At 41.9% G+C, this 24,860-nt stretch overlaps 1 protein-coding gene across 4 annotated transcripts; it reads right to left on the minus strand.

Moving 5' to 3' along the window:
• Positions 1 to 23,609, minus strand: taok1b (TAO kinase 1b). Of its 4 annotated transcripts, none has more exons than XM_078266839.1 (21): positions 23,061 to 23,608; positions 13,129 to 13,387; positions 11,867 to 11,938; positions 11,285 to 11,386; positions 11,134 to 11,179; positions 10,877 to 10,973; positions 10,660 to 10,773; positions 10,008 to 10,099; positions 8,912 to 9,005; positions 8,640 to 8,721; positions 7,559 to 7,726; positions 7,009 to 7,215; positions 6,378 to 6,512; positions 5,834 to 6,070; positions 5,595 to 5,723; positions 4,679 to 4,762; positions 4,434 to 4,553; positions 4,088 to 4,327; positions 3,721 to 3,933; positions 3,138 to 3,320; positions 1 to 2,686 (listed from the first exon to the last, which is right to left on the minus strand). In XM_078266839.1, the coding sequence occupies exons 2-21, from the start codon at positions 13,258 to 13,260 to the stop codon at positions 2,192 to 2,194; spliced, it is 3,042 nt and encodes a 1,013-aa protein (XP_078122965.1). In that variant the 5' UTR covers positions 13,261 to 13,387; positions 23,061 to 23,608; the 3' UTR covers positions 1 to 2,191. The 4 variants fall into 4 exon arrangements, with proteins under 4 accessions (XP_078122965.1, XP_078122967.1, XP_078122968.1 ...); XM_078266841.1 differs by lacking the exon at positions 23,061 to 23,608 and adding an exon at positions 22,282 to 22,539; XM_078266842.1 differs by lacking the exon at positions 23,061 to 23,608 and adding an exon at positions 22,189 to 22,253.
• Between the last annotated feature and the right edge of the window lie 1,251 nt (positions 23,610 to 24,860).

Raw genomic sequence — 24,860 nt, forward strand, 5'->3', positions numbered from 1 at the left:
TATTATTATTTTTTTCCCCCTTTTTCTTTATTTTACTTAACGAGCTCTTCCCAATTAGATCAAGGAGGGGGTGAAGACCACAACAGGCTGAGGAGGGGAGGAAACGATGGTGGAGGAAATCAGGGAGGTCGCTGGTCAGAACATGACATCGGGTTCACCGGGGGTGAGACAGAGTGGGATGTCAGACCGGGGAAGGTTGCAGGAGCATGGCAGCAGAGATCACAGCATCACCGCCCATCCACCCAAAGAGACATTCAGCAGTCACCAACCAGCAGAGGGCTAGTAAAGCTCCTCATTTACGCTCCCTGTTCATTCACTGTAACTCTAGTCCCATAAAATGATTATTTTTTTCATTAAAAACACACAGGGACATTTTTAAGCAACTAAGATGGATTTGTTGAGCCGGCACAAATGCTGCCAAGTGTGTTGCTCATTTATAGCCAACTCAACAAACAACTGCTGAGTATGTTATTTTTCTTCTTTTTTTAAGCACCTTTATGTCCCAATCCCATTTTCACAAAATGTACCCATGTACATGCCTCCATCAACCAAGTGGGCAAAGGGACATACTGTTTCACTGGGGAATAAAAATTCTATAACTATTATATGCATGTGTGTGTGTGTGTGCGTGCGTGCGTGTGAATCTGATCATTGTTGGGTAAAGGCCTGTGCCAAAGTCGTGACTAGCAAGTCATTGTTAATCACGACACCCTGTGGTGAAGCTCTGCTCGAGTGTTCTTGAGGTAGACCAACAGGCATGATTCTATTTGTCAGAGAAAGTTTTTTTTACTGCGTCGTGCATCGCTTTCACGGACCAACACAGGGCCAGATTAGACCAGAAACTTACTGCAAACTATTAAGGAGTGAACATTAGTTTTGATACTATTCAAGTGGAGGTTAGATGCTGCTGAAAACCCATCCCTGTTACGACGGCTGTGGACTAATAAGGCTACAGTATCCCTCAGACTGGTTGTCCACTGGGCAGGCGTGAGTAAAGAGTGGGCAGAGGTCTGTGGAAACCCAAGAGCCGAGACAATGAGGATGCAGACTCAGAAATGACTCCCTTCTCTCCTTCCATCCATAACTTGGCCACATAGTATTACCTGAATTTCCACTGACATCTCTGGCACAATCTCATTAAATACATAACAGTGTCTTGGCATGGATCTGACTGTGCACCCTTAACTTTGGCATCTTTGCAGCCCTGCTCACAGTACACAAAAACTCCTAAACTACTCATATCAGTAAAACATTGCATAAGGTGATTTCACTGGTTAGATTTCCTCTCTGGTGGAGAATAACCCTATCAGTTAAGTCACTGGCTGAAATGAAAGATTGCATACTTTTAGCCATTCGTAACACTTTGGGCGTCCCTGCGCTACTACTATAAAATCAGAGATACCCACTGGTACTCACTTACAACAACCTTTGTTCCGTTTTCATGATCCTTCTAGACCTGTCCCAATTTGTTCTGAAACTATCTGTTCTTTAATCTTAAGTCTTACCCCTACATTACCACCTGCCTTCTCATTCGTCTGTAACTGCACATAAACAACAATCTCATTACACTTTCTATCAGTAAGATGTCTGTGCTTAAATCTTGAGCTGTGAGTGATTTGAGGTAACACATTTTTTTTAAATGTAATTCTAAAAATTGCACACTGGATGCAAATTTTCCCACAATGCACCGTATTGTGAAAGCATCAGATTTACCCCACATGTGTATTAAACCGCATACTGCAAAACAAACTCTTGATAATAAACTCCATGGTAGATAATATGATTATACTACTTTGGGTCAATGGCAACAGAGACCAACATGGCAAAACACATAAAACAGCACTGAAGGCTACAGTAAAAATGACACTATTGCACTGTGGCTTTCTGTATATGGCCCTCAAGCCATCTTGGATGAGTCTCAAGACTTCTGGGTTTCCACAGACTGCTGCTAGCAGTACACTGATGTAAGAGAGCAGTGGTGATGGAGAGAAACTGGGCTGAGGTAAACCCAGTCTTAGCACTGTGCAGTGTGTGTTAGACATACTGTGGGAAATAAGTGTATGTGAAGCATGTGTGGTGCATGCATGGTGCGTGTCTGTGTAGCGTCACCTCGGTGCACAAGAATTTGACTTTAAGACAATTATCGTGTTGCTTGTGTGTGTGTGTGTGTGTGTGTGTGTGTGTGTGTGTTCTAGGTGTACGACAGGTGGGATCCGTTGGAGATCTGAGAGGTGATGCTGGCGCTCCTGCTCATGCCCTGTTCATTTCTCCCCCCCGATGACGTCCTCCTCATAGCCTGAGGACTGTTCCTCACCCCTCCTGCGCCTCCCGCGCTACCCCTCTGATTCCCTCCTCCAGGGTGGTGGAGGCTCCAGGGTGGCGGGCCCCCAGCCAGCATGGGGTGACCCCAGGGCTGCTGTGAGCTGGAGCCCCCCTGGTGGTGATGACTATGGTGGGCGCCTCCTCCACCAGGCCAGTGGCCTCCACCCTGAGCCCCCTGGCCACCTCCACCTCCTCCCCCCCAGCCTCCCTGGGAATCGGGAGCCAGGTTAGTGAGCACCATGTTGCTGAAGCCCAGCCGCATTGACTCAGAGTCAAAAGCCTCGATCTCTCGGGCCTGGCGTTCCAGCAATGAGCGGATTCGCTCCAGGCGCTCGTTCTGCAGCGCAAGCATTTCCTCCTCAATCTGCAAAGAAAAACACAGCGAACACATGAGTTCAAAATACATTCTAAGTAAAAGCGCACAAATCAAAGTCTGCCATTTGTCTGCTTTAAAAGGAGAATCGATTCAAAAGTTCTTGGTTGAACGAACAAAAATGAATCACTCAACTACAGTCTTCATATTATTGGGAAATAGAAGAATAACCCCCGGAATAAAAATCTACAATGAAATATGATGTGCAACCGCTATTAAAACATGAATAAAAAAACCATACAGCCCACGAAAGGGGAAATTACGTAGGAAGGGTTGACAACTTAAAGACACAATGCATGAGACACAGTATGTGAATGTCAACAAAAGGGTAGTCCCATTACCAATATTCAAAACACAGCTTTAGTGTCTACTGTCACACCCAAATGTGCCAACACACATGCTGACGCTAGACATCACTAGACATCACCATGGCCTCTCTTACTTTCTGCTCAAGCAGAGCCCTACGCAGAGAGACCCTCTGCTCCAGCTCCCTCCTCTCCTTGTCGTGCTGAGCGTCTGTTTGCATCTTGATCTTGCTCTGGTAGGCGTTGAGCAGCTCCAGCTCCTGCTGCAGCTGCATCCTTAAAACCTGACATTCCCCCTCTTGAGCCTCATCTAACCGCAGCTGAGGGCAGGCAAGTGAAAGAAAAAGAAAGTCGTAAAGAGAGAAAGATCCAGATATATAGATACGTCTCTCTTTGTAAGCACCAGTGTTCGCTTTTGGCCCAATGTCAGTGACATACAGTTTATTTTTTATCCTAAGAGATCTTCCAGGAAGCCATAAATACTAATATAATAACTTTGCTAATTTAAATATGTTTAGCTTATGTTGTTATAAGAGGGTTGTGTAGAAAAACATATCTAAGTTCCTTAATGCGAGGTATTGACAATGTACATTTTGGTTTCTTGTATTGTATTGGTACTGAGATTTTAATCAACAGTGAGTTTAAAACTACATCACTAAATTTGTTAATTTTTGTATTTTTGTTACCTAAACTCTATAGGCCTTCTCTTTAGGTACTCACAGCCTGCGTAGAGAGCATTTCATTAATGGAGTGGTCGTACTGCTCGGCCAGGATGGCCAGCTTCCTGGTCTGCTCCTCCTTCAGCCTCTTGAGCACGGCCTTGTGATCAGCCTTGGGCGTGGTCTCCAGCAGATGGTTCCTGAGGGCCTTGTACTGCCTGGTCTGGGTTTTACAAGTCTCCTGGAACTGCTTTTTAATCTGAAGCTCCTTAGACTGAAGAAGACAGAAAGAAAATAAAAGAAGAAGTTGAGTTAGGGAGCTTGACCGCTGCAAGTGTTGTGTAAGTGAGTCTGTATAGCGGGGTACATGAACTGCATCTAAGAAAAAAAAGAAAAAAAAGAAAAAAAACTCTCATGAGTCTACGAACCTTGAGGCTCTTGGGTTGCTGTCGGACCTCCATGACATGCTTGCGCCTCAGCTCCCTCTCCCTTCTCTTATTGTATTCCAGCTGGTTGGTGAGCTCTGTCTGGTGCTGGGTCCGGATCAGCTCTGCCCGCGCCCTCTGGATCGTCCCCAGATGTCTGAACTCCAGCTCCTGCATCGACTCGTGATGTCTGAGCAGCATGGCGTGCTCCAGGTCCTTCTGTGTCTGCCGTTTGTTCAGCTCCTGAAAAAGAGGAGAGAATGCTGGGTGACAGCGGTCAAACAACTAAAATCAATCAAAAACATAAAAGTGGGTGGAGGTGGCTGGCACTCTCTGCATGACTAAATACCTCTCTAGCAAGATCCTGCTCCACATTGTGTCTGGCGATGAGGATCCTACGTTTAAACCGCCGACACTCTAGTTCCAGGTACTGCCTCTGTCTCCTCAGCAGGTTGGCCTCCTCTTCCGCCTGGGAATCAAGTTCTGTTAACATCACAGATTCTACAGACTGTGTGAATTCACTGCTCGGCCTGTGTAAAAGCATCATTTGGTCTTGGGCTTGCCAAGTGTACATATTGTCTGAGAGTTCCGGACCTGGAAGTGCTGGATGTTCTCTTTCTGCTTGGACAGCCACTCCTGCTTCTCTTTCTTAGGAGTCGACTGGTTCTCGCTCAGTTCCTGCCACACAGGTGTTAATTTAGTTTTCTTTCAGTATGTCAGGGCATTGGCATTCCTGGGATTTATGGATATTACAGTTTGTCAGCATTGGGTGAGCACTCACAAATGTTCTTCTTGCATTTAGCTGTTATTCAATTAATAGCAACAGTACAATCAAAACACAGATTCTTCAAGCTCTGCCTTCTTCAGTGTATTACTATTATTATTATTAATTATAATATTACAAGAGCTGAAACAATTAGTCAATTAATTGATTAGTCAATCAACAGAAAATTAATCAGCAACTAATTTGATAACTAATTCATTGTTTAAATCATTTTTCATGCAAAAGTATCTGGTTCCAGCCACTCAGTTGTGAGGATTTGCTGCTTTTCTTTGTCTTATGTGATAACAAACTGTATATCTTTGAGTTTTGGACTGATTGTCAGAAAAAACAAAACATCTGAAGACATAACCCTGGGCTTTAAAAAACTATGATGGGTATCTTCCCAATTTTCTATACATATTGTCGGCCAAGAGATTAAAATCATCAATTAATCAAAAAAATAACCAGCAGCCCTAATAGTGACGCCCAACTCTGCCCACCCATTGTCAATCGGGCCCAGCACATTCACATCATATAAAACATACCATCAAAATAAAATAAAAGAACAATTATATAGATACACATGTATAGTACATATAGCAGAGCTAGTACCATTTACATACCTCGACCACACACCTAAAGGAGTCCAAGTGTATACTTTATTATGTATGTTTAGTTGATTTGGGTAAATCATAGACAAAATCATCATAGGTTGTGGTGGAGATGTGTGCGGTTCAAGTGTGTTACCTCTTTGAGCTGCTCCTTGCGAAGTTTATACTCCCGCTTCTGTGACTCCAGGAAGCTGCTGAGCTCCTTCTTTTGCTGCACCTGGATGTGCTGCTGGAACTTCTTCTCATCGTTGGTAAACGTCTTAAGCTACACCAAACACAAATATCGATTAGGAGACCAAAAAAAAGCTTGCTATATAGAAATAGTTGGATTGCACAGTATCAGTAGGCCAATGGCGTTTTCCTTTTTCTACATACGTCTTTGTCCAGGGCCGCCTGGTGTTTTTTGAGCAGCTTCTCCATTTCCTGGGTGAAGTTGTTCCTCTGACTCTCCAGCTCTTTGTCCAGCCTCAGCCTGTGCTCATCCATCTCCCCTTTCAGCTTGTTTTCCAGGGCCATCAGGTGCTTCTGATGTTGCCGCCTCATGCGTTTGTATCCTGACATCTGCTCCCGCAGCTCCGAGTCCTGCTCGTGTTCCTGCATCTCACGGGTCACCTGCAAAATGTGGACGCAGGAGAGAATCAGCACAGTCCATTTAGATTTTGATTATTTGAAAAATGTGATGAAATATAGAAATTTGGCTTGGTGTTTGTACAGAGGGATAAAGACATCTTACTCAAATGTGTAGATATAAACAGCAATGTTGAAAGACTTAGTAGATGTACTGTAATGTAATGTAGAACATTTCAAATTATGTCACAGACATTTTGTCAAACATTAAGCACTAAATATCTGGCCCTTTCTGGTATACATCCACTGATAAATTTAATTAGTAAGTGAGCTGCATGAAGTGTTCTCTCACAAGTGACGCTGTGCGTATGGTGGCAAAGTGCTCTCTGTTGCGGTAGTGCTTCCTCTGGGGCTGAGCTGGTGTTGGCTGGGGCTCAGAGGGTTCATTGTTGGCTGCCTGCTCCCTAGAGAAACTCTCCTCTTCTTCCTGGAGACATAAGGCAGCAGGATTAACATATTATATTGTTACGGTATTTAACATAGACAAAAGGAAGCATTGGGGACGGTTTGGGATAAGGGGAGAAACAGATCAAGACAGAACATAGGAGAATCAGAAACAACTTTGTACGCCAAGTTTTGGGACCTGCACAAGACAGAATAAAAATGTATGGGTCACACTCCAAAACCACTTGATCCTATATTTCACGCAACTCAATAGCATCTTTCATTAGACCTTCCCTGAATTGTATATGTCCATGTCTTTTAAAATTTGACATCCTCAATTTGCATTACAGGGTTTCTGTTATAAATTGATGCCACTTGATTAATTTTCTCAGACTATACAAAGCCCCACCAGAGCCACAGACATTATTATAAACTAATCTTCATGTGTAAAATCGGTGAAGTACCCCTTTAATCAAAAATGAAAATAATGCACTACATCCTTCCTCTAAATAGCTGTGTGTCGGTGTCACTTTACCCACCGGTTTGAGGTGTATGACGGAGCTGTTGGACATGACGGTGTGGTCTCCCTCCATCAGTTCCAGCTCGCTGCGGTTGTCCTGGGCCGCTTCGTTCAGACTGTTGACAGAGCTGCTCTGGGAGCTGACGCTGATGGACATGCTGGGAATGGACTGATTACTGCCGACACTGTTCACCGTTCCTGTCCGACCTCCGCCCGGCTCCAGCTCCTGGAGACAGAGAGGAAAAGAACTCCTCTTGTTGAGAACTCCTGGCCCCAGACGGCACATTCACATCCATCCCCCCCCCCCGCCCCCTTCACTCGCTCGCACGAGTGAGCAACTGCCACCGCCTGTTGCTGATTGGCTGGAATAGTGTTTTGTGGCTCTTGCTCACCTTTCTGTTTGTTTTCCATTTACAGAGCCAGGGCTGTGTAGGAACACTGGATTCTTTTTCAGCGTACACAGAAAATAGAGAGCTAGGTGACCGTGAGAAAATATACGCTGAATTTGACAGAAAGTGTAGTGGTTTAACATTGCTTACTACACCTTTAATATACAAACATCCACACACCTCGTCTCCATCCTGGGCTTCTGCTGTGGGTCCGTTGTGGGCCTCCTGAAGGAGGATCTTCTTCATCTTGCGGTACTGCAGGTTGTCAAGCTCCCGCACTGCATCCTTGGTCCTCTGAATAAGATCCATCAGCACGGAGTCCGGACGTTCACGCTGCAGAAATGCGTGCTGGAGGGAAGGGTGAAGAAAACAAACCAGAATGACTGAGAGCTTATGGAGTAGATCAACGTGTGAAGTTGTTTTTGTGCCATAAACTGCACAAACGTAAAATATCCAATATCCCAAGAAGGAACCCTCCCAGTTAGCTCAGAGTGCTGAATTGGCTATTAGTTTCAGTATTCTGGTCAGAGCACTATATTTAATGAGGATGGTTTTGCACTGAAACTGCAGAAAGAAAGGCCTGTATTAAGTAAGACAGCAAAACTCACATTGTTCCTAGTGTTTATAGCTGTTTATTTTACATTGCTAACATTTGTTAGGCTCTATGATCAATGCAAATTGTGTAGTAGAGTGGATCATGCAGATGATGGCCATTTGTCAATATTGACAAAGATATAAGAATAAAATCCGAGCTGACAAAAACAGGATTTTTAGAATCATTAGCAAGCACTTTGCTAGAAGTTAAAGTCCAATTAAAGAAGATCACATTGAGAAGCAGTTAAAAGAACATTGTAACACTTTTGGAACTTGACAGTTAAAAAAGGAAGACACAGTGTGCAGTGCTTCTATACCCCAAGGACAACTTCCATTAGCATTAGTGGACTAAGTGACAGCTACTCAGTTACTTAACAATGGATGCAGAAGTCATATCTCTACAGTAATTACATCTGTGTTCTTTCTACAAAACCGAGCCCTGTGTGTACTGTCTGTACATGTTCTTTGTGTGTGTGTGTGTGTGTGTGTGTGTGTGTGTGTGTGTGTGTGTGTGTGTGTGCAGAAGTAGATGATTAGTTCATCAGAGCAGTGCCCAAACATCAGAGAGAGATTCATAACAAGGACCTTTGTCAATCTCCCATCTTAACACACTGACTCTGCTCTCTGTTTCTGTGTCGTTGTGTCCAGTATGTGCGCGCACACTTACACCCAGCATATCGTCAGAGTGTGGTCTGTCCTGGGGGATTTTCTGAAGGCAAGAATCAATAAAGTTTCTAAAGTAATCCGTCCTAAAACAAAGATGACAAGACAAAGGGTCAGACACCGATACAGCCTTTAACAAAAGTAAACATCATCATTTTAGGTGCGAAATATACAACTTATATGTATGTGCTCATACTCATATGTGTGTGTGTGTGTGTGTGTGTGTGTGTGTGTGTGTGTGTGTGTGTGTGTTGAGGGGAGGGGGGCGCATCTCACCATTCACTGGATTGCAGTGTGGGGCTCTCATTCTGCGCTATGTGGTATAAGGCACTCATTGCATTCATGTTAAACAAGGGAGGCTTCCTCTCCGCTGGAACAGAAATGACAGTAAGTATGTATTCCTTCTTCGTAAATCACAGATGTATTAACATATCTATGGTTTCAGATGAAGATTTTTGCCTTTCTTTAACTGATCATAACTGAAGATATTGGACCGTTTTACTGCTGAGTTCATAAACATTACTGGTTTAACCAAATCTTATATCAAACCAAATCCATCAAACAAATCTTAGTCAGACAACATTACGTAAGTAGATGCACAGTAGAGCCCTGCGCGGGACTGTTTTCTTCATCACGCTCCCGGCAAATTTCTGACCATTACTGCCCGCACCCGCAACGTGTGTGTTACACTCCCGCCCGCTCCCGCAATGTGTAGGTCCACTGCCGCCCGCACCCGCAAAACTCTGAGAATTTATGCCCGCACAATAATAGAGATGCATTGATTTTGTGTCTTCTCCCATCCTGCATGAGAAAACACGTCATTTTATAGGTTAATAGGGAGAAGATGCAGGCAAAGAAGGCAGGTGCTTGCTGCTGTTAGACGGGGAGGAAGAAGCAGAGGATGAGGGAGCGGGCGGACGGTGGACGGAGCCTTGGCTCGGAGCTCCCCCGTCCTGGGAGGCTCAGACACGCTGGTGTCTGCTCATAGATGGGCTATACAGTATATACTCAGTCAGTATATATGTATATCTATGGTGTCTGCTGGCGTGGGGGGGTTCCAGGCTACATCACGATCCTGCAGTGTTTTTTTTTTAGCTGCACGCAGCAAAGTTAAAACCGCCCGCTCCCGCGGGACCCGGCGGGACCCAATCCCAATGCAGCCCTCTAATGTACAGTAGATACTGGTGTTAGTCCTTGTGTTCAAAGACCTGTTGATTAATAGCAAATTCTGTGTTTAGAATGGTAGGCCATGATTTGTTGCATTTCTGGATCACATATTGTGTATTTAAGTATATACTCATTTTTATAGAAAAATATTCTTTCTACTGCAGTTCCATTTTAAAAGATAAAATACACACATACTGTCACCTACCTAATTCTATACAGGTGATCCCTAAGGACCAGATATCCACCTTCCCATCATACTGGCCCTCGTCCATAGCTAGAATGACCTCCGGGGCCATCCTGGATAAAGGAAGGAGAAAGATAAGTGAAGGTGGGAAATAGAGAAGGACAAAAAAAAAAGTAAAAGTTTTACTTGAAAGTCTCTCTTTTAAAAAAAGAGACTTTCAAAGATACTCAGTCACACTTCCGTCTTTATGTGATAAAAAAAAAGACAGTACCTTTGTTTTAATATTAATCTGCAAACTAAAAAACACACTGTCACTTTGTTGGAATTAAATAATGATGTTTTTCATGAGTCATCTAAGTTATTTCTCAACGGTATAAATATCAAAAAAGCATAATATTCTGTAAATAAGAGTATATAATTCTGAAGATGATGTCTCCATCCTGAGCATACATTGCCCTCAACAATCACAGCAGCAAAGCATTTGAATACATCAGCAGGATGCTTTTTAAGTGTGTATGTGGATATGCAAATAAAAGGTAAATACTGTTTACAGTCAAATCCATTTCAAGAGCCAATGGTTCTTTAAGCAGACACTCAATAAGAGACGTCAACACTTTGGTCAGCTCAACATTTAATACATAAAATACTTTAAATTCTTTCAGTTTTCACTTACCAATATGGCGTTCCCACAAAGGAGTTGGCAGGTGAGGCAATGGAGGCAGAGCCAAAGTCTGCCAGTTTGACCAGCCCAGGCTCAGTCAGCAGAATGTTCCCTGCCTTCACATCCCTGAGAGAGATAAAGAAAGACGTGTGAGAGAGCAGGGGGAAACAGTGTTTACAGAAGCTTCTTAATAACCAATAAACCAATATGTCACATAAAAATCATTCACCTGTGGATCATATTGTGGGAATGAAGGTAGGCCAGCCCTTGCAGAGCACCATGTGTAATGGCCGCAATCTCTACTTCTTGTAAAGGTTTTTTATGAACTGAAGGAGGAAAAACAGTTTGAGCAGTAATCGACACCAGCTAATGAAGACACATCAATGTCCATGTTTCTTTTCTGTGAGCTCACACAGCCAGTCCTACATCTCATCTCTTGTAGAAGGGTCAAATCTGTTCACAAAAAAACATACAACACCTGCTCACCTTCTAGCAGATCGGAGGCTGAGCCGAGACAGTACTCCATCACCAGCTGGAAACAAGATATAAAGTCAAGAATAGCAATGTATAGACACCCTTACACATTGTATAATGAGATCATCTTCCAGTTGTAAATTGTTGTTAACAGGTGACTTACCCATGCTGTGTGCTCACGGAGGTAACAACCTTTGTATTCTATACTGTTGGGGTGCCGGATCCTCTGGAGAAACTTCACCTCCTTTATAATATCCTGCCATTTCTGTCGGAGGAAAGAAGGGAAACAAAACATGCAATGCATTGCTTGGATTTATGCGTTGAAGGTGACTGCATGTGTGTGTGTGAAGAAGATTGTCTTTTAGTGGAAATAGGTGTAAGGTAGTTCTCTCACAGATTATGTGTAATCTCATTATAGCTAATCTGAAATCATGAGCAGAGTGAACTGTATCTGGGACAGTGAAAGTGCACACACAGGGGAGACTTTTCACTATTTGACATGAATATTCACTGATGATATCAGCACAACATTCGTTATATAAAGATACATGTCAAGATCATGTACTGTCAGAAACACAAAGAACGGCTAAAACGACGCGAGGTGTATGGAAGCACACAGAAGTCATGGTTTGATACGTTTACAAACCAAACTATAAATACTTTTTTAATGTTCGAATTAAAATACTTCCCATTCTGTGTGAAAAAGGTCTGAACTATTATAGAAATATAATCAATCTCGTCTCACCTCATTAGACTGTTTGCCACTGTAGGACATCTTTTTAATTGCCACCACCTCATTTGTGCGTACATCCCGTGCCTGGGAAACACAAAGTTCACCGTCAGTACACATTTCAACTATAACATACAGTACATCTAATTCTCTGTACATTTTCTCTCATCGAGGATGTGGTTTTTCCAAGACCTCTTGTACCTATTTTAACCACACTGTGTGTAGTGTTCAAGAACAAAAAGTCAGATCAGAAAGCTAGGGTGAGTCATTTCACTCCGCTGTACCTTTGTGTTATTAAACTCCAACATGGGGTGGTAAAAATAACTTACAGTTAGTAAGTATTAGACAAACTCTGGCAAATTGTAAGTAGGGCTAAACAATTAATCAAAATGTTATCAAAATTGCTATACAGCCTCCTGCAATTCTAAAATCACAAGAGGCGCAACATTGATTGAAATGATCAAATGATGATGATAAAATCCCATTTAAAATTAAATATTGTCGTGCTGCAGAGTTCCTGGCCTACATCATCATCATATTCTACAGACTTAAGAAGACATCTTTGTTTAGTTAAGATCCTCACAAAAATCACACCACAACAATGTTAATGTTTTTCAATGAAAATGAAAATAATGATGTAAAAATAATCATTCCTTCCAATATCGCAATTGCAGTATCAGTCAAAATAATCGCAACTTTGCTGTGGGAGCGGAGTCACTTAGTTATCCTGCTTGCTTTTCATGATTGTAAATAGAACTTTGGCCCAAATTAAATCACCCCCCACAGACAGAAGGGAAATGAAAGGGGAGTGAGGGGACGTTCAACGAAATTCAATAGCCGTTTCTAGGCTCCTCCCCCTGCTGATTTTGACATATAATTGTTCATAAATTGTAATTGTTCATCTATCGTAATACTTTCTTATGCGAGTGCTCCGATTCATAAATGTATTCCAAAATAGGCCATATATCATGATTTCTTGGAATAATCCAAGCAATTCTATGTAAAAATCACACATTCAGCACCCCCATATAGCCCGAATGGAATGATCCTGTTTCATAACCACATTTTCCACTGCGACGATTCGCGTGTTAGATTGGCAGTCGAATGAGGCTCCTTAGATCAAATTCTCAAATAGTCGACTATTCAGAGTCACCCCTAATATACTGAATACAGTTTTCCTGTATTTAAGTGATCATATCCCTGATTAACATCTATAATAAATCTATAAAGTACATTTCTCTTTTTTATGAGTCAGCGTGAAGATGTAGTTGCCTTACAAAGTAGACAGCGCCAAAGCTGCCATGGCCAATCTCTCGGAGGTCAGAGAAAAGCTTCTCTGGGTCTTCTTTGAAGAAAAGCTCAGCCACATCCGGATCCTTCAGGCTCCCTGCCCTTACAGAGGAGGGCATCCTGGTTAATGTAGTCCCTTGTCACCCACGCAAAGGGGATGGGACTATCTGGGTGCTGAGCTACACCAAAGCAGCTGAAGATTCATCTGCAGTAATGGATGGGCCTAAGGAACCAGCACATGGGCACCTAGATGGACAGAAGCAGAGTTACAGAGACAGAGGTGTTAGCGAGGACATGATAAAACACCCTGATCCGACACAGTATGAAGATGAGTCTATTTGCTCAGCTGATGAGAGTATGAATTATAGTGTGTTCTAGACCTACTCTGTTAAGTGTCCTGGGATAACTCCTGTTGTGATTTGACACTATAAATAAAATTGAATTGAATAAAGATTCAAGTGAGAAAGGTAAATGGCCAAATTTTGAAAGGAGGAAATCTCATCTTGCGACACAAATCCAAATCTAAAACATGATGGACTCAAAGTCACATTTTATCAAACTCTGCTTTTCATCCATTCCAACCACAACACATAATAAAGACACTCTACGAAAGGAAACAAAAATAAAATGCTGTGATACATAGGCTGGAAAAAGGTGTTTCAGGAATTGACTGCAGGGCTCCAGAACAACTCTCTACATTGGCCGGACTGGAGTCAGCCTGTTATTTTTTACTTCAGTGATTGCATATGTTCATGCACAAAATGTGGCCACGTACAAACAACTAAAGACAGCACTTTCTTCAGAAAGGTCAGAGGCTCCTGAAGTATCTTAAACAAGGTGATTTTAGCCACTAGTCACACCTTCAAGTGCTGACCCTAATATAATCTACTAATTGCAGTCATCACAAGTGCATCAGTTCAGATTGCTTCAGCAATTATTGCAGATCTGCAAGCTACTGGAATGACTGGGCAATGCAAATATCCCAGCTCAATGATCGATTTCATGTCCTCTGCTATGGAGGTGGCCTACAGTAATGGGGTTTGAGCTGCATTGAATGATAAATTAGAGGACCTTGAGTTAAATTTGATTGTGTACTCTAAAATGGATGCAATTTTGCTCTAGCTAATTCATTTAACATGCATGTAAATGTATGTATGTGTTCACATCAAAGTTTTCTACCACATATTCATAATGCTGAGTGTATGTATATGCATATATTGTATATTTTGTATCTTATACTGCAAATTCTCCAAACCTCTAAAGGTCTTTTCTTGGGATTTACTGTAGAAACACTACAAACAAAGAGACAGTTCTACTAATCAAGCGTTGTATTAGGCTTCATACAAATTAGCATGTCAACGCCCTATATACTGTATTGTATAGGTGACACTGCTATGATGCGCAGTTTGTTTAATAGGTTTTAATTGTGTTTTGATTGTACTTGTTTGTGTCTCATCAGCTTTTAAAAGTTATAATAATTACTCAAATAATTTCGAGGTTGTAGCTTTTACTGTGACTGACGGTTATTTAACTAAGCTTGCAGACCCACATCATCCGTTGTTCTGCGAATATACGCTTTAACATTTTGAGCAGAGATACATCATGCCCAGGATGAGGTAAAAGAAACCAATTGGTCTCATGTGACATTATGGTTTGATGTCAAACATACCTTATGTATATACGGGGGGTACACACCTAAAGAGTGGAAAGGAAATGTACAAAGCACTCACCTCTAGTTTGTACTTTTCCTATTCCCAAATGTTAACCACCAACATGGAATAAAAGAATAACTCCAACTATTTCAACCTCACCTATGTGTGTATGTCTTGCTTCAGCCAGAAATTGGCAACAAACCCATCCACACCTTAACACCACACGTATGTCATTACAGAAACGCTCAGTGGGGAAACTGCTAGTTGCCTCATTCGGTTTCTTTTTGGTTCTGCAGCACCGTTAGCCTAGCCTGGGAGCCTGCTGTACCAAAACCACACTGCTGGTTTAATGTCACAAGGTTTCTCCTGCTGAAAAAGCTATCCAGCTGACAGAGAAAAAAAACACAAAAGTGAAACTTGTATACCAAGACACACAGCCCTCAAGGACAATAAATATCTTAGTGTAGAGAAGCTAAAAACTGCTGTTGGAAACAAGCTTTAGTAACACGAGCAGAGATCAAGTCTTTTTGAATTCTAGGGAATAGTCATTCACTTTTTGGTCTAATTCTGGTCTAATGTGTCCCAACTACACCAAACGTTGACTGTTAAAAGGTTGAAAGAAGCCATATGAATCAAAGTTTAAACCTTAAACTGAATATTCAGGCGTAAGGATGTTTCTCTTGTGCACAGTGACTTAAAGCAAGCATGGCCTTATTCTGTAAAGACATGCCATCCAATCTGTCTTAATGTTGGACAATGATTCAGTTTCTAGCAGGACAATGGTCTTAAATAATGCACTAGGACAAAAAGAGTGAAGCTAGGCAAATGTACTGCCTGTGTGCAAAAATCTCAACAGTGCAGATGAGACATAATAATGATACAATATTTTTAAATTACATTACAGATTCAAGCTATAAGGTAAACTTGACATTCAGTATATTAACAGACAGACCCCTCTGTGTCTGTGTGAAAGGCAGAAAGGCTTAGAAGTAGCTTAGTAGTGTTGACAAAGTGCTCTAAATGATTCATTTCCTAGCATAGACAAAACTGGCTGTCTCGCCGCACCCCAAATAAGCATAACATACTGACAAAGCATGAACATTACAGCAACAAAACAATGTTATTAATACACTGCTGTCAAAGCTCTGTACTTTTTAAAAAAGACTTTTCCCACCAAACGTGATTATACTTAACACCTTATACCTCATCAATACGTGATTCAGCACACAATGATTTGACATTTTACAATGTGAGACCACAAGCTAGGTTGCTAAAAAGCATACTATTATTTACTAGTATTAAGTGCTTATTTACTTTGGACAATATTAAGATAGCCATACACAGAATCATCCTTTAATTAAAATCAAATGTGATCACAATGGACGCCTCCTTATAACAATGGTATGATTAATTCCTCTTAATTAAAGCGGCACTCACTGAAACAAATATAGACCCTTGTCTCATAAGGATTTTGATAGTTGCTGTAAGGAAATAATAATAAATTGAATTTATATAGCGCTTTTCACGTAAAAAGTAAAAAGTTCAAAGTTGCTTTACAGGGTATAGATAATAAAGACGAACAAACAAAACAAGACTCAGGCACAGATGAAAAGGGGAGGGGCGTGGGGCTAGGGATAGGCAGTGGTGAAGAGATGGGTCTTGAGGCGAGACTGGAAGATGGTGAGGGACTCAGAGGTGTGGATCTCTTGGGGGATGGAGTTCCAGAGCCTGGGAGCTGCCCTGGAGAATGCTCTGTGCCCAAAACTGCGGAGGTTGGACTTTTGGATGCAGAGGAGACCAGCTGAGGTGGAGCTGAGGGACCGTGAGGGTTGGTACGGGGGAGAGGAGGTCAGTGAGGTATGAGGGGGCCAGATGGTGGAGGGCTTTGTAGGTGAGGACCAGGATTTTGTAGGTGATCCGGTGGCAGATAGGAAGCCAGTGGAGTTGTTTTAGGACTGGAGTGATGTGGTGCCAGGATTTGGAGCGGGTGATGAGTCGGGCGGCTGAGTTCTGGACCAGTTGGAGTTGGTTAATGTTGGTGGAGCTGATGCCGAGTAGAAGTGAGTTGCAGTAGTCCAGTCAGTAGGAGATGAAGGCGTGAATGAGTCTTTCAGCAGCGGGGGGGTGTGAGAGAGGGTCTGATTTTGGCGATGTTGCGGAGGTGAAAGGAGGAGGTTTTAATGACATGACGGATGTGGGGCTCAAGGGAGAGGGTGGAGTCAAAGATCACACCAAGGTTACGGGCCTGGGGAGATGGGGAGACAATGGTGCCATTGTTGGTGAGAGTGGGGTTATTGATTTTGCCAAGTGTGGATTTGGAGCCTACGAGGAGGAATTCTGTTTTATCGCTGTTGAGTTTGAGGAAGTTGTGTTGCATCCAGATTTTAATGGCTGACAGACAGAAGTTGATGTGAGAAAGGGGAGGATTGTGAGGGGAAGGGATGACCTCATTTCCATATAGTTTCTAAACTATTTTCTAATAGATGTGCTTTCTAAGTCATTGATTTTTTTAGACAATGTTGGCCTGTCTTCACTATTTTTAACCAATACTAATTATGAATATTACATTTTTAGAGGTTTGAGTGAGTTATGCTTGTATAAAGAATCCACTGGTTCCACAGTGGACTGGAGTGCGTCCAGCTGTGTAACTTTAAATGGTCATGTTCTAAGTAGGGCTGTCAGCGTTAACGCGTTAATCGCGATGCGATTAAGGGCCGACGCAATGCGAGCAATTTTTTTTTTTTTTTTTTGCAGCAATGAAATCCTGAATGCCGCTTTTTTTTTTCCAAAACTCCCGGACGGCTCGTAGACAAGTCGAAAGCCATATGCACATTGTGTAAAGCCGAATTAAAATATCACGAAGCACGTCAAGCTTGAGCTACCACCTACAGTTGCTGTGGCCCGCCGTACAGGTTAGTTTGACCAGCGGGCAGCAGCGGTGGCCGGAGCGGGCAGCAGCAGGAGCTGCGGCGGCCGGAGCGATCAGCTGTGGCGGCCGTAGCGGGCGATCACGGGGGGACATCCTCAGCGGTGAAACGCTAACGGGGGCTGGAGTATAACCTAGCTATACCTATAACCTATAGCTAGGTGGAAAGCTAACGCTAGCCGGCCACCTGTTTGCCTGCTTGCAAGTGTCCGCTCATTAGACAAAAACTGGACTACATCCAACTTCAACGAAACTCCCAACGCGAGTTCAGAGACTGCTGTGTTTTTGTTGTTGTGGAAACAACAGTGTACCGGACTATCCAGCCTGTTTCTCTGTCGCCAGGTAAGAGTGGAGATGGGCTGTGTTAACACGGACTTGTGCAGAAATGAGCTGCTCATTAACCGGTGATCACTGGATGTCAACATTATTTAGGAGTTACTAAACACTATATTGACTCTAGTAAGGATAGGGATTTTTAGTTTTTTTAGTTAGGTACTTGGAGGAATTGTGCAATAATGACAGATTCATACATTTCTTTTGTTTACAGTATATAAATAATAACAATCTTAAAATCAAGTTCATAAAGTAACTTTCTTTGCATTAATTTGATTCCCAATCAAGATACACTGGTAAAAATTGCTTTTGATTGTTAATATGTACTTAAAAACTGTTCTGAAATGCAAAATAATAGAATTTTAATCATGTGATAAAATATGCGATTAACTATAGAACTTCAGCGATTAAAATATTTGTATCATTTGACAGTCCTAGTTCTAAGAGATGGTTGACTTACTAATGAACAAGGAAACTGTATTTAAGAGCATCTTAGTTCCTAAATTTCACTGCCTGATGAAAATGGACAATTCAATGGGACAAAGGGAGGGAGGCATAACTTAAAAGCATAACCAATTGAAAAAAATCAGTAATGGAAAGGACAGTTTTTGTTGATGTTAAATTAGAAAGGTTGGAGTTGTTCAAACGTGATGGTTTTATTGGCTGGTAATAGTAAGATAACATTGTAAAGTAAAAGAACATATTATATTACATAGACACTCCCTGGCCACTATATTGTGTATGGTAAAGGGGAAGGTCACGAGCATTTCATTATTTTGCTCTATGGACTGTGTGCTTTCTAAAAGTCTAGAAAATACAGTATGTATAACTAACACACACACACACACACACACACACACACACACGTTATGCGTTACTGCTCAAGAAAATGGATTCTCTTTGTGTATTATGTAAATTGGTTTCCTCTGCACTGCAAAATCACCAAGAAGCCTAATGAAGAGAGAGCCAATACACCAAGCTGAGTAGCAAGGAGTGTCAAAGAGAGGAAAAGAGAGAGAGTGCACGCGGGAGAGACAGAGAAGGAGAATGGAGAGGGATGATAAATAAGCAAATACATTATTGATCGCCATTGTGAAATTCTCTTAGCTGCACAGGGTCAGTTACAGAGGAGCAACCCCAGAGAAATCCTGCTGTCTGCTGATTTATCAAAATGCAGAGAAAAGATGTACAAAAGATGTTCAAGATATGAAAGATAAAGAAAAGAATACAAAAGGAAAAGCTGTTTAAAACACAGTGTAAGATATCCATCCATCCATCACAGTTCCTTTACATTTTTTTGCTGTTTGAAAAAAACAACTGTTAGCATCATAAATCCATCTCCAAAGTAACACTTTTTTGCTTAATAGCCAACTGTCCCGGGTCATATTGTGACTAGCTACAATTACAGTTTGAGTTATTTTGGCTGATTACACCTTCTCTGTGCAGACATCTCCCTGACTCTCCTAAATTTGCTGCACCTGCTAAGGCGGGACAACTTGCACCGTTGAGTATTTTAGGTACATGTAGTTGACCTCAGCAAAGCTTCAACCTTAAATGTCAAGATGAAAAAAAATCTAGGCTAATCAACCAGAATAACTGATATCACCTCTGTGGGTGTGCAGGCCTTTCTACAGAACTGTGGAAACTCAGTAGTCATTTTGATTTTCTTCATTTCACACACACATACACACCTCAACAGAAATATATGCTGCATATATACTTTCATAGACATACTTTTAAAATGTTCCTCAGCAAGATGCTAAATGCTGTATTTCTAAATAATTCAAAGTAGGAATGCAGTGAGCGGGTGTATTTTATTAAATGGTCATAGTTTAGCCCAAATACTTAAGACTCGTGTTGTAAACTTTATAACAACAACAACATAGTTCAAATGTACATAAGCCTAAAAATGGCAGCAAATATGCTGTGTTTAGATATTGAATTCCATAGAAAAGAGAATAGATGGGTTAGATGCATTCCTACTTTAAAGATCAGCCAAATGCCTATTTAAAACAGCACTGCACAGCTGTTTTTTGCGAGACAATGTTACTTTCATGACCTACATTTGTGCTGTTGTTCAAATGGCTTACACACCATGTTTCTATCCCCCAAGATGGAGGGTGGGGTGTCCGTGCTCCTGCTCCCCAGACTGATTACAGATCGTGGCTTTCACTGAGTGGAGGAAGTGAACACTCTCGAGCTACCAAATGTTAACAACACATTCCGATTTGTGGTACTCTAAAGATGATGGTGACAGGGGAGGAGTGGAGTGACCAAACACTAAGAGGATTTGACCCATCCCGTTTCACTCACCGAGCTCCATTTACACTCTTCCTGTTGGTATAAATGACCCAAACATCAACACACTCTTCAACAACAAGACATACAGGCATTTAAACAAAGTTTATAAAGTCCTCTCAGTGGATGTAAGAGTAACTTGAGACAGAATCATAGACTGTTTCAAGTTCAAATTAATCTCTAAAACTGTGTAAAATTTGAGACAGAAGCTGATGAAGATCAAGTAATTGAAATGTCAATGTGCAGCCTAGAATTTCAGAAAATGGCAGACCAGCAACTATTGTGGATATTTATTATTGTCTCTGTGTCCTCTGTAAATCACCTAAAAAATATTTTTGATGTGCCTATCCTCTAGGGCTGTGCAATTTATCATCATTTTAATTTTAAAGACAATGAGTAATTGTGTTTAATAATCGTAATTTCAATACTGACCAAAATAATCGTGATTAAGATTTTGTCCGTAATCGAGCAGCCCTACTATCCTCCCTGTTACTGTTACTTCTTGCTCTCAGTCTGACTCATCAAATATGCAAGCATTGGTTTCCAACTGTTCAGCAGCCAGCCTCAATCAAAGACCTTGACCAGATGCTTAGGAATTCCTTTAAAGGAAGCGGACCATAACTTTATTATCTCACTTTTTTTAAATTGCCATGTCACTGTCAGTTGGGTTAGTCAACACAGCTATATAACACCTGATGATCACTGTCAATTGATTAGCCATTAGTTTTGCCAACTAAAACAATGTGATTAAATATAAAAGCACTGTAACATAATCAGTAAGCTAAAAAAAAAGGGCCATACTATGCCTTTTATAACTGCATTACACATTTCGAAACACTAAAAAAAAAAAAACATTATGATGGCAATACTGCAGTGGATCATATTATTGAAATGGCACTTGTTCTGCAGTGGCTGACTGCCACTGACTGACTTGAATCTAGACTTTAGCAAGCAGCGCAGGCTTTGCTTCAATGTCTAATCCATTATTCCTGGAAGACACTTACATCCATTATGCAGTGTGCTCATATTCTGCACCCCCTGTTTTAACTCTGACACACAAGAACATAACTTAACTTTGCATAGGCTTCTCATGCTTTGAGATGTTCACAGTCAATAACCGCTGCATACTTTTCATCATCAGCTAGCAGCAAGTCCTTGAAAGTAAAGGGGAGTTGTTCCAGCCATAGAATGCACTGTTGTTTTGACAAGCATGCAGGTGCATACATTGAAAACAATTGAAATGTGTGCAGATCAGGACATGTTATAAAGAACAGGAAAACAGGGACAGGCAGCCTAGCAGAAATACGTGATAACAGAGGACAAGTCGTACCTGCCAGGCTGCATTAATAACATGGACAGCTGTTCATCGCGGTCTAAAGACACGAACAAAGATAGGTGGACTAGTCATACTGCAGTGCTTATTGAACAAACAGAGCCAGTGTATATGGCACATAAAACATAGAGCATGTGTAGGCTAGTTGTTTGGGTATCAGTCATCAAACCTGGACATCGCATTTGACAGATCACTCCGACAGAGCGCAACGTCTTAGTTAACGTTAAATGGTAAACGTGATGTCACAACACTGACGTTATGCGTGATTTAACCATATTCAAAGTGTTGTGTTAAATCGTTGTGTAGCGATTCCTGCGTGTCATGCATGAGTTAATCGGCGAAATCACAGATAAGCCAAGCAGAAGAGTAGCTGGCTGAGTGATAGCCAGCGTTACGCAATAACAACACAGAAAACTGAGGAATGCGACTCACGTCAGTGCACAAAAAAACCCATTAGCAGCAGATGGACGCAAGCTCTCATTGTCGCTTACACAATCATACTCACAATGACTTGTCAGACTCTCCTGTTACTTGTAAACACAATGCCAGGACATGTACGTGCGACAGACATAGAAAGGCTTGACCCAATGTCACCTACCGTCACACAGTTTGCTATTCAGACAGTATGTGACTCATCATGCTGTCCTTTACAGATAAGCAAACTTCCAAAACAGACACCTCCAAAGCCGAGTTTCACTTAACGTACAACCAGCACAGTGCACACAAACAAAAACGAGGGAGTGGCACAGCTTGCAACGATAGTTGCATAAAACGGATTAGCAAGCTAACGTAGCTAGCTAACGCTTCTTAGGCAAAGCAATCCGTTGCCATTATTTACACCAAACCACTCACAATTTAGCTCGCTAGCCCTGCTCCCCATACGTATTTTTTTCCTAGGATGGCGGAGGCATGGAGAAGGCATGCCCCGCCCTAACCTCCCTCTGATTGGCTTGTACTCGCTGCCTTCGTTGGTTAGTTTTAGGCAAGAGGAGTAGGATTGGTTAGAATGTCAAGGTAAGCCAATCAGAGGCAAAGTAAGGCAGAGTAGGGCGGGACATGCCTTCGCCATACTAGAAAAAATATATACTAGCTCCCTCCCCGTACATTGTATTTTTTGCTGATGAGTTACACTGGCATTCAAAACAAACGCCTTTATGCTAACAAGGGATCTCTGAAGTTACCCAGTGCGGCAGACTAAAATCTGTCGATGCGACAGACCATACAAGTTGTGACAGCAACTTTTGGTTAACGTTAGCTAGCTAGCTGTCGAATAGCAATCAAGCCAGCGTGAATCTGAAATCCACTGCAGCATATTGGAGAACAAATCTAGCTACCCATCGTCAATTAGCAGAAAGCTAAAGTTAGCGACAAACTCACCCGGTTAAAATGAATCCACACAGGTTGCGAAGTGGTATATACACGGCTGGTTAATCCAGTCGCAGAGTAACGTTAAGTGGCTGCAGCAATCACAGACGAGGCATTGCAGTCCAGAGAAATCAAAGTGTGAACTCGCTAGCTATAAATTAGCAATGCTAATCTAGCCGCACAATTGCACTGATTTCTATATATATTGTTCACTTTAGCAATATCCGTTGTCTTTGTCATGTATACTGGTCGGCCGCAGGGATAATTTATACCAACGTGAAGCAAGCTGCTGTGGCTAACGACTGCCAAGCGTTAGCAGTCACAACGAACTGGTAGGCAGGCAAGCTACTGGCCAACTAGATAGCTGCTAACGTCAAAGTTTCGCTCTTCAATAGGCAGTTCCCCTAAAAATGGCGGCGAGGAGAATCACCTCCCTTCCATCGTGAAGGAATCAAGGAGCAAATGAATCGGAAAAAGCACAGAATCGGAGTGGTACAAGAGTACACGTGTGACAGTTTTGGAGAGGCTTGTTGATGCTCTACAGCCGTACGCTACAGGGTACACCCCACCCCCCTAATCTCAGTTTGGTACTGCTGTGGCATCCAACAACTGCATCTGGATGGAGAGAGCCATCCACGACATGTGCCTTAGTGTATTTTATGGCAGGGGATAACAATATCAACGATGGATCTCAATGTGTGTAGTGTGTTTGGTCTAATGCACTGTCAATCACTGAGCTCCTAACCTGATTAGTTTCAGTCTTAATCTGGTGTCTAACTAGCCCGTCGTTAACTCACAGACAATGTGACAAACTTTTTTATGTACCCAGGTCCTGTCAAGAGGAATGGCTGTCCAGGGACCACGCTGCAGTTCATCAGTCCTTGAACGTAGTATGATAAGAAGAGTGGGTTTTGCATCAGAACACCACCATTTATTCTAGTAAACAGTAATAGTGCGGACTAAACAATACAGTCTAGTTTTGTACTGAAAATATAATTGCAAAACTATGATTATCCTCTGATGGCCCTGTCAGTTTGCACTCTTTGAAACCTATGAAAGTGTGTGCTGTGTGCAATACCTTATAATCCATGACCTGGCGTGATATGACTTGGTATTACATGGTTATATAATAATATTTAACACTGAAGTGGACAGAACATTAGAATATAATTATTATATTGGGGGGGTGCCGGGTGTCAAGACCTCAGCCCCAAAGAGATTGACAACTGATGATAGATTTTTCCACGTCTGACACAGTACTTTTTGTATCATATTATGTTTACATCAGGGAAGCATACATTTGTGTAGCTGAAGCAAATGCTTATTCTTGTATGATTCACAGAAATACATTTCATTAAGATGTTCTAGTTCTAGCACGGAAAAACTTCTCACGTCAGTATACAAACGTGACACCACATCTCTGAGGATTACACATGTAGCTGTAATCTACATTGAGGAAATATAGGATATACAGTATGCAATGTGCATGGCAGCAGTGAGGTTAAAGATGGGCATTCCACAACAAGCTGCAGGCTGAGAAACCAATCAGCTTGCAGAACGGGGCTCACAGGGTTTTGATTGGTTGCTTAGCCCTGTTGTCATGATGATGGGAATCGGGCCCTGCCTGTGTGGTCTGTATCCAGGCACAGAAGTACACTGAAGCAAATTATATGGGTGGATAGGCTGCAGAACTTTATGTCCCTAAAACAGACCACATATATGTGTGTATAATGTAAATACATAAATCCCAGAGTATACCCATAGGTGTTTATTCAAATTAGAACTGAACATATTTGTGATTGGGCTTGTTTA

This window comes from Sander vitreus, chromosome 13, assembly GCF_031162955.1.
Source record: "Sander vitreus isolate 19-12246 chromosome 13, sanVit1, whole genome shotgun sequence".
NCBI classification, from domain to species: domain Eukaryota; kingdom Metazoa; phylum Chordata; class Actinopteri; order Perciformes; family Percidae; genus Sander; species Sander vitreus.

Coding starts and splice junctions, on each gene's coding strand:
- taok1b (XM_078266839.1), bottom strand. CDS start 13,260: ATGCCCTCCTCTGTAAGGGCAGGGAGCCTGAAGGATCCGGATGTGGCT. Junction 11,939..13,128: donor GCTTTGGCGCTGTCTACTTT/GTAAGGCAACTA, acceptor TGTGTTTCCCAG/GCACGGGATGTACGCACAAA. Junction 6,513..7,008: donor CCGTCATACACCTCAAACCG/GTGGGTAAAGTG, acceptor TTATGTCTCCAG/GAAGAAGAGGAGAGTTTCTC.